At 31.4% G+C, this 15,696-nt stretch overlaps 1 protein-coding gene and 1 pseudogene across 1 annotated transcript; both read right to left on the bottom strand.

Annotated features, from left to right (window-relative positions):
* Positions 1 to 1,533: 1,533 nt before the first annotated feature.
* LOC125863850 (UDP-glycosyltransferase 75C1-like) lies at positions 1,534 to 3,744 on the bottom strand (annotated as a pseudogene).
* Positions 3,745 to 8,407: 4,663 nt separating this feature from the next.
* Positions 8,408 to 10,727, bottom strand: LOC125863849 (uncharacterized). Its single transcript, XM_049543831.1, has 2 exons — positions 9,341 to 10,727; positions 8,408 to 9,192 (listed from the first exon to the last, which is right to left on the bottom strand). The coding sequence occupies exons 1-2, from the start codon at positions 10,725 to 10,727 to the stop codon at positions 8,408 to 8,410; spliced, it is 2,172 nt and encodes a 723-aa protein (XP_049399788.1).
* Positions 10,728 to 15,696: the final 4,969 nt, after the last annotated feature.

Here is a 15,696-nt window from a genome sequence, read left to right as displayed (position 1 = left end):
CAAAACATGTGGCCATTTTATATTCTCTATTTTAATATTTTAAAAGAATATTCATCTAACTTCTCCATAATTGTTAGTAGTTCATGATGTAAGAATAGATTTCTATTATTCAGTAATTTAGAGTCAATTACCATGTATTTGAGTGCAATTCGTCAACTCAAATGTCATGTTTTTATGTACGAGAAGAAAAAGAAAATATTTTCTTATTAATAAAATGGAATACAATTAAACATTCTTTAAATTACATGAAATTGAATAAAAATGCTCTATTGATATTTCAATAAAAAATAATGCAAAATTAAACATATATATTTGTCCACGTGGACATAAACAATAATGCAAAATTATAAGTAGTAATGTGTCTACGTGGGCACATATATACCTTTAAAATACACTATTAAATAGTTCAGGGGGTAAAAAATACGGTATTAAATAGTCTAGGGAGGTAACAGGTCCTCATGAATGTTTAGTATCACAACAGCAAATTCGACCAAAGTTGGGGTATTTTTCAAACCATTATCCCATAAAAATAATGTGCATTTAATTAATCTGCATACACTATTTATATTATTTTAATTTGATTAAATAATAAACATGTGTTATATTAAACTACAATAATAACATTAACAATAACAATATATTCAGTGTCATTTCATAAGTTAGGCTTGAAAAGAGTGGTGTGTAGATTGTCTTATCCCTATCCAGTAAAAATAGAGAAGTTATTTTTGATAGACTCTTACCTCAAGCATAGCATTAATTAATAAAAACAAGAAATATAGTAATCCACAAGCCATCCAAACCTAGTGAGAAAAGAATGATAACAACAACACATTCAATAATTTTAACTCAAAATTTATACACCTCATAACCGTGATCTTTCACATCACAAGGTTTCATATTTTGACTCAATGGGAAGATTGATAAAAATTAAGATTGAATTATGGCGTACTCTTTATTTACTAAATAAGAAAATGACAAAAACTAAAACATAAAATTTGATTTAGGTTATAATTTTATGTATGTTGACAGTGTAAAAGAATTCTTACACAGAAGATTTCATTCTATTTTTAATTAATATTTGCATAAGGAATTACTTATGGTTTCATTTAAAGTGAGCGACTTGATGGTGTAATCTTTTGACACAATTAACTGATAGAATTTATTTTCGTAATTTAAACGATTATAGTAAGTAGAGACGTATATTAGGAATTTAAAATTTATAGATTCAAGTTTTAAGTATTTAACCAAATTATTTTTAAAAATATTTAGAAGTCATATCTATTATTTCTTATGTTTTTTTATTCATCTCTTCACGTAAATGAATATTCTGCATTGAAAATTTTGAATTTAGGGTGAACCCGACAAGTTGCATGCCATATTTTCTAGATTAAGTAAGTTTACTTATAATGAAAAGTAAATAATTATAATAATTCTTTTACGTTGTAAATGTATAGAACTCTAAATTTTATTGTGGAAAAGAAAGAAGAAAAGTACAATTAGGAAAAAACAATTTCTCACCAAGAAATTTAATTTTCAACAACTTTTGCCAACTTCTTGAACAAAAGCTTTTAGATTCACTTATGATGATCCACCTTCTTTCACAGCTTCCCTTGCTGATTCTTTCCATTTTTGTGCATTATTTCTCATTTCTTGTCCTTTTTCTTCACCATCCATTACAATTTCTATGCACCTTTTTATCTCTTCACTCTCAACCACACCATCTTCATTCATTCTCATCCTGATACCTGTCTTCCAAACATCTTCAATAAACTTTGCATTAGTCCCTTGATCTATCCAATGAAGAAATGCCACTACAGGGCATGCCTGACGATAAACTTTCTATAGTCGAATTTCACCCACCGTGTGAGATAAAACATCCTAAAGATGGATGTGTTAGGACTTCAAGAGTTGTGAACATGATGGTACTATTTTCCCTTGCTTTTCTAATTCCAACATGCAACTTAATTTCTCTTCTTCTTTTTCTACTTCTTTCATATATTTTTTTGATCTCTTATTACCCGTAATCTCTATCAACCTTTTTGCGATCTCCTCCTTTAGTTTTCTTGATAAGTTCAATAGACTACCAAATGAGATATAAAGAATTGATGATTTAGGCTTTGTATTTAACCATTCCATGTAGTCATCATTTGACTTTTGAAAAAGATCACCACCAAATGAAGACTCCAATGAATCTTTTCCATCTAAGAATGATGAAGGAATTAATGGTCCAATTCCAATTAAATTGTATTTTTCAATAGCTTTGAGTGTCTCTAGCTCTAATGCATAAATGTATTCACAAGTACCTTTGTATTTTCTTCACCTTCTAATGTTTCTAGTTTCTCTTTAAATGTTGGTAGAGCAAAACTATATTTATCATCTTTGATGGAAGATCTTGGGTTTTTAGTAATGGATGCCTTGGTAATTGGATACTCCAATTTGGATCATTTGAGCTACACTTCATTTCATCCTCATATATAGCCATTAAAGTAAAAGTAGTATATGTCTAGAACAGTTGGTTGAATCCAGGGGCGGCTGGTAAGCTTTGAAAAAAAGACTTTGGCCTTAGGCCCCCAAATTTAGGGGGCCCCATTTTTTGGTTTCTTAGGTAGGATTAAACTAAAAAAAAAATAGAACTAAGACTTTAAATTCAAACGAAATTAATGAGATGATTTGATATGACTATTACTTTTTACCTTTTCAATGTGTACTTTTTTAATTGTACAAGTTATCTTTTTTTTTTTACCTAATTTATTTTTATATATTCTATCCTTCTCTCTTCCTCTCTTCTATTTCTTCTCTCTTTTTCTTTTCTAATCTTACATCTCTCTTAATCAAAACTTAAAAATTTACTTGTTCTATTGATAATTTCAATTTTCAAAAAATATAGTTTATGTTTTAGATTTGAACAATTTGAAGTATATGAAAATATTTTTGGTTTTCTATTTAGTGGGAAAAAATTGAGATCATTAAATGATGAGAATTCAAAAAAATATTGTCTTAATCTTAAATGTTCCTTAAAACATAATACTCACTGGAATATTGACGGTTTAGACTTATTTTCTGAATTAAAAGTGTTAAGGAAAATCATACAAGTAGAAGGCAATACTCTAATTGAGATACTTAATCAAATAAAAATACTTAATTCTTTTCCAAATGCTTACATTGCTTATAGAATAATGTTAACAATTCCTGCAACAGTCGCTTCAGCAGAAAGAAGTTTTCAAAATTAAAAATAATAAAATCTAATTTAAGATCAACAATGTCTCAAGAAAGATTAAGTAGTTTGGCTATATTATCGATTGAAAAAGAATTATTAGAAGAGATTGACTACACAAAAATTATAAATAACTTTTCATCTCAAAAAGTTAGAAAAATAGATTTGAAATAAAAACATATATAATTTTAATTTTTTTTTAAGGCCTCTAGTTTGATTTTGGCCTTAGGCCACCAACGGGTTTGAGCCGACCCTTGTTGGATCCATAGTAACGCGGACGGGATGTGGAGTTCATGCGCTACCTCAACTGCCCAAGGTAGCAGAAGAGTGTAGATGAGGGATGTGACAGGACATCCCTCGTCTCAACTCTTCAAAATGAAATTTCTTAATGTTTAGGACCCACAACTTCTTATCTCCGACATGTAACGTTTAGAATAATCTACATCAGACTTGAAACCATCGTCAAATCCTTCAAAGAATGCCACCAAGTTTAACCCATTGGGTGCGGTGGAAGTCGCGGTGTTCGCCATACGACGATGGGCGAAAACTCTAGTGGTGAATGTCACCTCAATGCCATTCTGATTAGCCTCTTGGAAAATTGGAGAGATGGATTGATATGATCTTGTGCGGGAAATGTCACCAAAAGGACATAAGGTTGCACCATTGTTAGACTCACAAATTAACTTCAAAATAGAAAAGTAAACGAACTCTGAAAATAGAAGCTAAAGAACCGATGTTCAAAGTTCGAGGTCAAGTGTGAGGGAAAGTAGACTTAAGCATTGTGTGAGAGAAATCTTTAACTTGTAAGACTCTTAATTATTGTGTGGTATATATGATGATAGTTAGAGGGATATATATAAGGAGTTTGTAGGGGTGAGCATGTTATGTTATTGCAAATTTCGATATCTATCATATCATGTCCATTCCTATGTTTGATTAACATGTTTGAGGACCAAATTTAGACACATGACGTTTGAGGTGACGAAATTGATGAAAAGACAAATTTTGCCGGTACTTCATTTTTGTTTCTTTCTTTTATTTAATTTATTTAATTACTTCTTATTAATAAGTGACAGTTGGGAAGACCAACATAGCATCAAACGTTTGTACTATTAGCAATATAAATTGTACCAAATGTTACATGAGATGTACTATAAAAAAATTAACCATTTTTATATAAGCTAACAAGAGAGGGACGAACACAGCTCGAAAATTGTATGGTACAACTCCAACAAAGCATACAAAGAAGGACATTTTTGTAATTTCAAGGATAAATTGATTGAGGATGGACTTTAATAAAGCCACGTGTTGTTATTTATGACAACTGTCTTCTCATTACTTAATCTAACAAAGCATACAATCAATGTGTGTTCCTTAATTAGCTTTATTGAAACTGTAGAAAAAGAACCATAAAAATAATTTTTGTCTTCTTTAAATTTTTTGGTGCTTCTTTATTTGCCTCTTTAATTATGCAAAATTGAGAAAGAGCAAATACAATTTAGGTTATAATCTCTTTTTGAAACTCTTATTAATAAGTGACAGTTGGGAGGACCAACATAGCATCAAACATTTGTACGATTAGCAATATAAATTGTACCAAATTTTACGTGAGATGTACTATCAACAATGTAACCATTTTTTTAATATAATCTAACAAGAGAGGGACGAACACAGCTACATAAATTGTACAGTACAACTCCAACAAAGCATACAAAGGACATTTTTGTAATTTCAAGGATAAACTTGTTGAGGATGGACTTTAATAAAGCCACGTGTTGTTATTTAGTACAACTGTCATCCCATTACTTAATCTAACAAAGCATACAATACGTGAGACTAGTTTTCCAACCTTAGAATCACTACATGTGACAAACCTTTCGCATTATAGTATATGCATACCTAAGTGTCTACATGAGCATAATCGTCCAATCAACACAACAATTAGATTATAGTATATTCACCTTATTTTCAAAGTTATTTAAATGCATATACACAAGTCTCATACACATAGCTAATTCTCATGCTTTGCCCTTCAAGGACTATAGATCACATTCAACCAATCATATCTATAATTACTACATTAGACATGGATGGTAACATGATTCAAATAACTAAACTACTACAAGTGCAATTTCATAGTATTCACCTTACTACAATTCACCCATATCACAAGTCATAAATTAGGGATATGGGGGTTTCATGGATTCGTGGGAGATTTTCTCAAACAAACCATAATAACCAACAATTCAATCATAATATATGATAATTAAATCAATAAAAATGTTTTTAGAAAGAATCCATGACTTGGAGTGAAAACCCTAACTTTTAGGGAATTTCTAACTTTGAAATTGAAAGTTTGAGGGATCCATGGATGAAAGATATCCATGAATAAAAGACTAACATACCTTAGGTGAAGAAATCCAAAAAAATCATGTGAAAAAGCCTCCTTCTGCAAGCCCTAACTTGATCCTCTTCTTCTTCTTTGGAGTTCTAGAGAGATGATTTTGGAGAGGGTTTGGTTTTTGATTTGGGGATTTATGAATTATGATCTTAGATGAGTTTGTTTAGGTGGGAAAAATACTTATATAGGTGTTTAAAATAGGCCTAAACTGCCACCACATAACCATTAATTGAAAAGGAAATCCCCAAAAGACCCCTAGACTTACCTGCCAAATGGCAGTTTCAGGGGTGACCTACGGCCCAAGACCCACGGTCCATGAGTGGACTCACGTGGCGTCTTGCAGGTCCATGGGTTGGGTTTTTGCAGCCCCTCACCCCAGTCCTTGACCCACACCCTCTTCCCACAGACCGTGGACCACCCTACGGGGCGCAGGTCCCTCCGTGGGTGACTGCTTTTTGGGCAATTTTGAGGGGTTTTAGGTTCCTCCTCAAGGATCCTTAGTTGGTCCTTGGGGAGTCGTACCTTGATGCCCTAACCCAAAAACATTTATTTTAAGTGCCAAAAGTTATTTACAACTCTAATCCTTGTGTTCGGCTCTAGTTTAGGCTACTAGTTTCCAGAATTGTACACAAACTGATGTTGGGAATGCTGAAACCTAATTGAATAGATCCTGAAGCAATCAACTCTCTCATGACTATGCAAAGGGAGCACGTATCCTTATTTTTAAGTTATGTATGTTTTAGCAAATTTAGTCTCATACCTTTTGTAGGTATACATACATGACAAAAGGGTTGAAGGAAAAGGGAGGTCAAGACAGATCTAGGCATTCACATTCAAACTACAGAGAGGGACCCGGTCCGTTCTCGAAGGTTAGCACTCTTAACATTGCATTTTGAATTATGCATGAGAACCGTTGCAATTGCCACATGTCTATCATTTAGGTATCTAACTGTTGTCCCATCAGTGTACTGCATCAATAGTAAGAGCAGACGAGATTGTCTTTTTCAATGGCTCACAAATGTAGGGGCCCAGTCCCTAGCAGAGTTCTCTCATCCATATGTATAATGGTGTACAAATGTAAAGTTGTCATGTCAATGGGTTGGTGAAGTCTTCAGCGTACTTCACCAAGAGAAACAAGCGAGGTTGTTTGTCCAATGGAAAATAATTCATTGTGGTCGATATAATCAAAATGACAAACAACAAGAAGATTCATTCATTCAAAAGAGAAAGAGAGTTAACAAGTCTTCTCAAGAACTCACAAAGAACATTGCAAGGTACCTGGTCCCTGCAATACTCCGAATGTGAAAAAGACGACAAGACAGCTGTCAGAAAAGTTGTAACCTCTGATGTATAACTGCACGTATTTTTGGGAGAAGCAGACTCTCAGCCAATGGGCGGTCTCAAGAAGTTTGTTTTCATTTAATATAATCCCTTAACACAAAACACAAACCAAGATTTGAAAAAAAAAATCTTAAGCTTACAAAGAAAAGGTCATCTTCAAGGAAGAACACTGCTCATATCAACAAGGGACCTAATGGAGTGTTGAAAAGTATTTGTTGTATTTGAGCATTGTGTCTTATGAGCTTACATTGTAAATCTATTCCTAAGTTATAAAGGATAGTAGATCATTTGCTTTTCTAAGTCTTTAGGTTGAGTCGTATTAGCTAGAGTTAGTTAGTCTAATCATCTATGTTTTGGTCAAGCCTTTTTACATCTTTGTTTTGATGTTATTTTGGGTAGAGTTTCTTAGGAGTGTCAACTAGAGTTAGTTGATGTGTGGTGCAGCAGAGTTGCTCCTCGTTTATGATCTTGTCTTGGAGATCTGAGTTGGTGGTTAGAGTTAGCCTTGTGGGGTTCTAAAAGTCTAGATCAACTAGAGTTAGTTGGTTTAGTGGGCAATAGGATTATTGCTTAGGCTCAGTAAGTAATATGAGTATTACTTAGTGTGGGATTAGGGTGTTAATCTCACTGTTGTGGTTGTAATCTGTGTTTCACTTTTGCTTGAGAAGATTAGTAAAAACAGTTTGGAAATCCTGTGTGATAGGTCGTGGTTTTACTCCCTTGAGCAAGGAGCTTTCCACGTAAAATGTTGTGCCTATTTTACATCGTGCTATTTATTTTCTGCACTTTAATTCAGTCGAGGGACCTGATCCCATAATCAGTGGTGGACACATACATTCCAACAAAAAACCGAATAATGTTTTGAATAGACCTAAATGATGAAGTAATATAGTTGAAAATACAAACAATTGTTAATTTTGCAAACTTAAGAAGTATTATGTTAAACCAACAAACCAAGATAAGGAATAATTTTACCTAAAAATCTGTTACATTTTAAGCAGAGAAAGAAAGATGGAGCAGAAAAAACAAAAAAGTATTTGAACCTCTCATTAAAAGGACACAATAGCCTACATAATATGCAAATTAATAATCTCATATTCAAACACAACAATTTTAAGCAAATATGTAGAACTTCATCATACTGAATTCCCAAATTAGAAAGAATATCATAATCAATAAGAATTTCATGTTTATTGTAAATTAACCTTTGCAGAGGCGTATCCAGGATCTCAAGAACATGGGGGCACCATTATCTTCAAAATGGACAATTAATTCAATTATATAAATTTTACGGTGAGAACAAGTTGACGAGCAAGTAGGTAGTAGCAATCTTTATATAGTAATATATTAGCAAAAAACATCATTCACTTACAATTGTCCTCGACGAGTTTTCATATTTTGAAAACGGTCAATAATGGCATCATTACTTACATTTTTAAATATACTACGCTCTATATAGCAACTAAACCATTCAAAAGATCTTCATCCATCCTATTACGCAAATCATTCTTTATGTACTTCATTGATGAGTATGCTCTTTCCACGCTTGCGGTAGCAACAGGAATAATCAAAGTTAGCTTCACAAGTAGATACACAAGTGACCAAGTTTGATCTAGTTTTGTCTCTATCATCACTTTTGCAAGATCCTTGATTCCCTTCAAGTTGAGAAACTTGCTATCACACTTTTGAGCATAGACAATAAAATCATCAAGTTGAAAATTGAGTTTCCGAAGCTCTTTATCACCAAACTCACTTGGGTAGTACTCGGCTAGTTTCATTATCCTATCCTTGTAAAAATTAGCAAATGAATCAACCGGAATCAAACTAGCCATACCGAGGAGCAAGTCACTAGTCACCACATCAAAACGATTATTGAGTTCTTGAAGTGCCAAATCAATGACGGCATAAAATACTTCCACACGAAAGTGATGCAAATATGAAATATTGGACCTCTTACGCTTGGACTTCCCATTAGAGTAGTCTTCATTCATTTTGGAAATTGAGTCCCAAAATAAGCTAACCTCATCCATCATAGAGTCCCATTCATCCTCTCTCATCATTTGCAATCGTTTCTTTGAAAGGTCAAGCAATCCCATAGCATTAACGATATCTTGATCTTTCTTGTGTAAAACTTTATTCAACTCATTCGTCAATAGCAACACCTTAAACATCAAGTGCAACATAAAGACAAATTCAAATTCATGAATCTTGCTCCAAAAGATTTTCCGCCGCAAATCTATCAAGATGATATGGACAATCACGTTTCATATCCTTAAGCACATTAACAATTGAAGAAAAAAGAAGCAGGAAATTGTCCAAGGTTTTAAAATGAGACCCCCAACGAGTATCACCCGGTCGTTGGAGGCCACGTTCTTGATTCAAACCTTGCCCTGTATGAACTTCTCCAAATTTAAGCAACTTTTCCAACTTATCTTCTTGATGTTGTCGAAGTGAATCTCTGCGTTTAAATGAAGCTCCAATAGTATTCAAAATATTAGTGAGAACATAGAAAAAATTATCCACATCCGAATTCTTTTTGGAAAGACCTACAAGTGCCAATTGCAATTGGTGAGCAAAACAGTGAATAGAATATGCAGATAACGTATCTTGTAAAATCAAAGACTTGAGACCATTTATTTCCCCTTGCATATTACTAGCCCCATCATAACCTTGACCACGTATTTTGGATGTACATAATGAGTGATCCAAAAGCAAAGAATAAATTGCCTTTTTTAATGATTGAGAAGATGTATCATTTACGTGGACAATACCCAAGAATCGCTCTATCACCATTTCACTTTTGTTGGCATATCTCAAAATTAGAGTCATTTGCTCCTTATGAGAAACATCCTTCGATTCATCAACTAATATTCCAAAATAATCACCGTCCAAGTCTTCAATGATAGCCTTAGTTGTTTCTTTAGCACAAGCCTCCACAATATCTTTTTGAATTGTCGGACAAATCATCATATCATTTTGTGGAGCATTACCTAATATTACTCTTCCCACATCAAAACTTCTATCCCCATACCATTTCAAAAGTTCAAGAAAAGCACCCTTATATTCGGAACCTTCACTTTCATCATGTCCACGAAATGGAAATCCCGATGTCAAGAGAAATCTTGCTACATCAATTGAGGCATTTAAACGCATCCGATAATCACTTCTTGCCTTTCCACTTTGCTTGTCAAAAGAAGTTTGGATCGATTGTAGTTGGTTTTTCAAATCTTGCATCCTATTGAAACATTTATGATGGATACTATTTACCTTACCAACATATTTTTTGAATCTTTCTAAAGCTTTGTTCCAACACCTAAAACCATCTCTTGTAAATGAATCTCCGGCATTTTCACGACTTTCAAGTTCATTCTTGAAAAAATAACAACACAAACAAAATGTTGTGTCTGCTTTAATGCTATATTCCAACCATTGAGATCTTCTCTTAAACCAAGTTGGTTGAAATTGACGCATTTTATCTCCAAACTTAGTTTTAGGGAAGATATGATCAACAGGTTGACATGGCTTTTTTTGAATGTAATACCTCCTTACCACATCTCGAATATTAGGACAATAAGATGAAATAGGCATTCGATCTTTGGGATCTGCTTCCAGAGATTTAAAATCAAGCATATTATCCATATTTGAAAGTGGAAAAGAATTTGTATGTCTTTGAACTTTCGGAGCAACTTGTGAACTCACAAATGGTTGATTAGAGCTAGAACTTGGTTGGCCATCTTTTGGCTTTGGTAACTTGATGAGAAACTTATCCATTTGTGATTTGATGAATTTGATTGTAAGAATTATTTTACCTACAAAATTAAATATTCACACTTCTATTCAATCTTATAAAAACAAAATAATTTTTAAAAAATATTGGCACAAATAACAAGTTTACTAATAAAAGAATCACAATTATTAGATAACTATTTAGAAATCAAGAAATTCTTATAAATTTAAATATTCAAGCAATCAAATAATGGAACCACTTCATAAATCAAGAAAAACATATAAAACAAATGAAGTACATTAATAAATATTTTTTTTTTAGATAACATACCTTGTTACTTGTTCTCAAATCTCACTTCTACTTCACCATGAACAACAAAGTGGAAATGTGGAATGAAGCCAAAAGAAGAACAATATGATGTCTTTGCTTCTTTTTACCTTTTAGTTTAGGGCATTGAAAAGTCAAAAGAAAAAGTTTTAAAAAATAAATAAGAAAAACGTCTAAATAAAGAAGGAAAGAAAAAAAGAAAGTAAAAAATATAATTTGACTTTATTGACACTTCTAGCTTAAGGTCTAGACATAGCTAATGCAACCTAAAAATATGGATATTTGAACCTCTTTTTATTTATAAATTATTAAAAAGATATATGAAAAGTGGCACATTTTGTTATATTAATTAAAAATTAAAAATATTAATGTGGATAAAAAAATTTGAACCACAAATCTATAAGTTATGCACCCCCTATTTGTACTTACTTATCAATATACTAGAGTATTCTTTTTAACCTTGGGTTCACCAAAACAAATTAAAAAGATAATTAGAAAAATAGTAGTATTATATAGGGGTTAGGAAGGGGAGGATGGGTGTATGTGAATCCCCTCCCCTTCATGTACATACGCCCCTGAACCTTTGTCGATGACAAGGAATGCCCTCATTTTCTTGAATGAACGCTTTAACATCTCCAATCGTGCCATCAGACTCAATCATTATCTTAAAACTTTTTCCACTAATCATTGTTACGGTGTTCCTCATAATTGGTGCATATCGAAGAATTAATAAAGAACCATGGCCCCTTTGTCGGTGGTTGATAAACCGATTCCCCCATCTGCAGCCGTCATGGGTCATCTTCCTCGATCCAATCAAAGTTATGATTTTTGTGCTGCTCCCAAATCAGGAGAGAAACAGTTTTTTACTCCATAGTTCTTATCAGTTCTGCAAGATATGATTAGAAAGGAAGTGAAGAGTTACATGTCTGGGTTTGAACAAAATGGTATCTGCATGCAGACCGATGCAATAAGGAATGCCGTCATTAAGCGTATGGCATCAGCAAGATTGAGTAATCCATCTATGATTACAGTTGAACTGTTCTATAGTCATCAACAATGGCTGCCGCTGCTCAGCGAAATGACACCGGAGAAGAAACAATGGAAGATCGGAGCAGTCTTCCTCCCCCACCCCTTTTTTTTATTGCTTAATTACTTCCGTAGAATTCCAATCAAAAAAATAATTTTGCAGTAATGTACAGATGAGTGAGAGGATGAGAGAAGAAAACTAAATTTGAAAATGCCCAAAAGATGAAAAATTGAGAAAAATCTCATTCTCTTTTTTTTAAAAATAAAACACCACTTTCTCTCAAGAGCTTTTGTTTTTTAAAAGAAATACTCTTTTCTTATTGAATGTACGTTTTAACTACAGCTATTGTGTCTTCTGTTTCCACCATTAGCACAAAAAGTTTAGATTCTGAAAACGTACCACTTATACTATCCTCAATTCCGAACTTAGGCAAAAAGGATTTTGGCAATGCACACCAATTGTTTACAACTCGATAAGTATCATCTCGAATAGAGATTTGCATTGTTCGACTCAATGACGATGCATCTATATATAGCAATGAATAATAAAAAAAGGTACAAATTATAAGAGTAATATAAATGATACTTCCAAAATACTTAAATAAGGCTATAGAATAGAAGAAGAGGAAAACATAAATACCCCTTTCTGCATCCATTACGAATAATGCGACTTTTTTTCCTTTTCAATAATAAATGCCTAAGACTTCAATCCCTATTTATAGTTGCTAGTTTATGGTAAATTAAGGAGACCAAAATAATTATTGAGACTATTCAAAATCCAAAGCTATACGAATTAATATCTAATTGGACTCTTGAATTGACTTTTTAAATATCCTTATGTGGTTTTTTTTTTAAAAATAGAATACGATGAGTCGAGGTGATGATTATATAAAATTGTTTGAAACAACAAACTATCCAATATAATTTCCATTGTTACAATACTATGTAAGGGGGGAAGGAGGTGTGTGTGGGGATGGAAGGGGGGATACAAATAATGAACAAATCAAAATATAAAGAAACAAACACATGAGAATTTAGAGAATCAATTATGCCTTCAAGTAGGGGTGTACAAAATCGAATCAAATCGTAAATCGAGGAAAAAACCCAACTAGTGGTTGGTTTGAGTTGGTTTGGTATTAAAAAAAAAAAACCGACTATATTTGGGTTGGTTTGGTTTTAACTTAAAAAAACCAACCCGAGACCAAACCAACTCGACATTATATATATAATTTTAAAATTTTATTTTATACATAGAAATATTTACTTTGATATAATTTTTAAATATTTCTTATACTTTTCATAGTTTTTACCTTTTAATATATTATTTCAAGTTTGAAACTTAGAATTCTGAATGGTTCAATAAAGATTATAATCCACGGATGTTGGTAATTATAACAAAGCTTAAGTCAAAATTAAATTAATACTAATGCAAAAAGAAAATCAATTCAACACTAAGAATGACAATAATATTGAATATGTGTTCTTTAGTTTTACATTGGTTTAGATAATTCAAATACATAATCTAATTTTAATTTCCTTTAATATTTAGTCATGTAACTAATACTTATTAACTTATTTTAGCATGATTTAGTTCTTTTAAATTATAATCATTTTCATCATGACTTGTTAATTTGCAATATTTGTTTTACGCGATTTCATTATTATTATTATTTTGTTGGATATTTTAGTGTCATTATTCATATCATATTTTGTGTTATTTTCTTAAGAAACACCTTATATAGTTGTATTTTGGTAGGACTAAGAAACATTTGAAGTACAAGTAAACTATATGTTTGTATGAATACTTTATCGGAAAAACTTGAAAAAACTCAAGGTTGAAAATCTCGAGTTTTATTGGTTTGATTTGGTTTATAGATTTAAAAATTCGACACAAATGGTTTGATTTGATATTTGAAAAACCCGAACCAACCTGATCATGTACACCCCTACCTTCAAGTGAACTTAAAGTATGTAATTATAAACTACAATATTCAATATTCAATATTCAATCAAGAATACATTTTTTAAAGTAATTAGAAAACTTAATATTGTTGGCTAATTTTAATATAAAATGTGTGAAATGACTTTTCAATATATATAATAAAATGGGTAGATTTTTCAATAACCTATTAAATCTATAAATATTTGCAAGGTGTAATAATTACAAAATTAAAATTACTCAGTCCATTCATCTGTCTTCATCTAGATTTTTTTTTTTTTTTTTTTGTCTTCATCTAGATAAGAAGTCCCTTGATACATTTCTCTTTTGACGATATATATGCCCATTTTAACGTACAATGTATGTGTAATGTGTGTGTGCATAGTACTGATCATATATCTTGGGGATTTGAATCGTCAAAATAATTACTTTTGTCATATTCCTCTGTTTCGTTTTATATGTCATCCTTACTATTCTCTTTGTTCCTAATTATTTGTCCATTTTTTACTTTTTAGTTGTCTCTAATTACTTGTCCATTTTGACAAATCAAGAAAGGACAAATTTTTTTTACATGTTATACCCTCAATTAATTATTTTGAAAAAGGTAAAACTTCTTGAAAATCTTTAATAGGGGTAAAATTGTAAACTTACTATGTCAATTATTATTTTCTTAATAGGTGTGTCAATTCAAAAATGGACAAGTAATTAGTAAAAGAGTGATTATAAATAGTTGGTCCATAATACTTGTCATTTCATAAAATCAACACATAAATTACAATATTCTTTCTATTTTACCATTGTGAGTTATTAGCCTTGAATATATATTTGACCAACATAGAAAACAAAGTGATTAATTCATGTTCAATGGTCAAATTAATTAATTAATTCATATTCATTGATTGAAAATTTGACTTAAAAAAGGGATAAAATAGTAAACTTACTTAATTTATTAATGCACGTGAAATAAAAAATTGAGACATATAAATAGGAACGGAGGGAGCAATACGTACTCCATCCGTTTCATATTTAATGGACAGTTTCTATTTTACACGGTGATAAAAAAATTATTAATAGATTTCTCTTAGTTCATACTCTCCCCGTCCTTTTTTACTTGTCAAATTTTGACTTCACACACATATATGTATTAAGAAATCAATGATTGATATAGTGAATATTTCAAAGACATTAACTCAATGTCAAAAAAAATTAAGGGAATACTAGGAAATTTTTTTTATCATTCTTTGATTTATTAAAAATGTCAAATAAAAACATAAATCAAATTAGGAAATATTGACAACTAAATAGAAACGGAGAAAGTATTAATTAGCCTCTTAAAAAAATGAAACTTTTAGATTTTCAAAATTTATTTAAAATTTCAAAGGTTATTAATTATAGGAGTTTCTTGATTTAATAATTGATCATATAATTTGAAATAAATATTTTTAATAAAATAGCACCTATTTAATATGAGACAGAGGGAGGACTACACTAGAAGCATCTATAAGTAAGGCTTGAAGTTTTAGAATTTCTAATTGAGAGTAAAAAGTAACGTTAGTCACAATGGATGCAACAAGGGGTATGTTTTCATTTTCATCCCTTCTCTAGTTTATTTTAAGATAAAATTACTTCTTTCTTTTTTAACGTATGATCTTATAAATGGTAACTCTACTATTAGAAAATCCTACATAATTTTTTACGTTACAAAATTACAATCTTTAAAG

This window comes from Solanum stenotomum, chromosome 5 (genome assembly GCF_019186545.1).
Source record: "Solanum stenotomum isolate F172 chromosome 5, ASM1918654v1, whole genome shotgun sequence".
Taxonomy (NCBI): domain Eukaryota; kingdom Viridiplantae; phylum Streptophyta; class Magnoliopsida; order Solanales; family Solanaceae; genus Solanum; species Solanum stenotomum.
Note: the sequence above shows the minus strand (reverse complement) of the source record. Positions and strands in the feature narration are given on the sequence as shown.

Bases quoted from the DNA above. Each gene is read 5' to 3' on its own strand.
- LOC125863849 (XM_049543831.1), bottom strand. From the start codon at position 10,727: ATGGATAAGTTTCTCATCAAGTTACCAAAGCCAAAAGATGGCCAACCA. The intron at 9,193-9,340 runs GTTTGAATCAAG...TCATCTTGATAG, and splicing joins AGAAGTTCATACAGGGCAAG to ATTTGCGGCGGAAAATCTTT.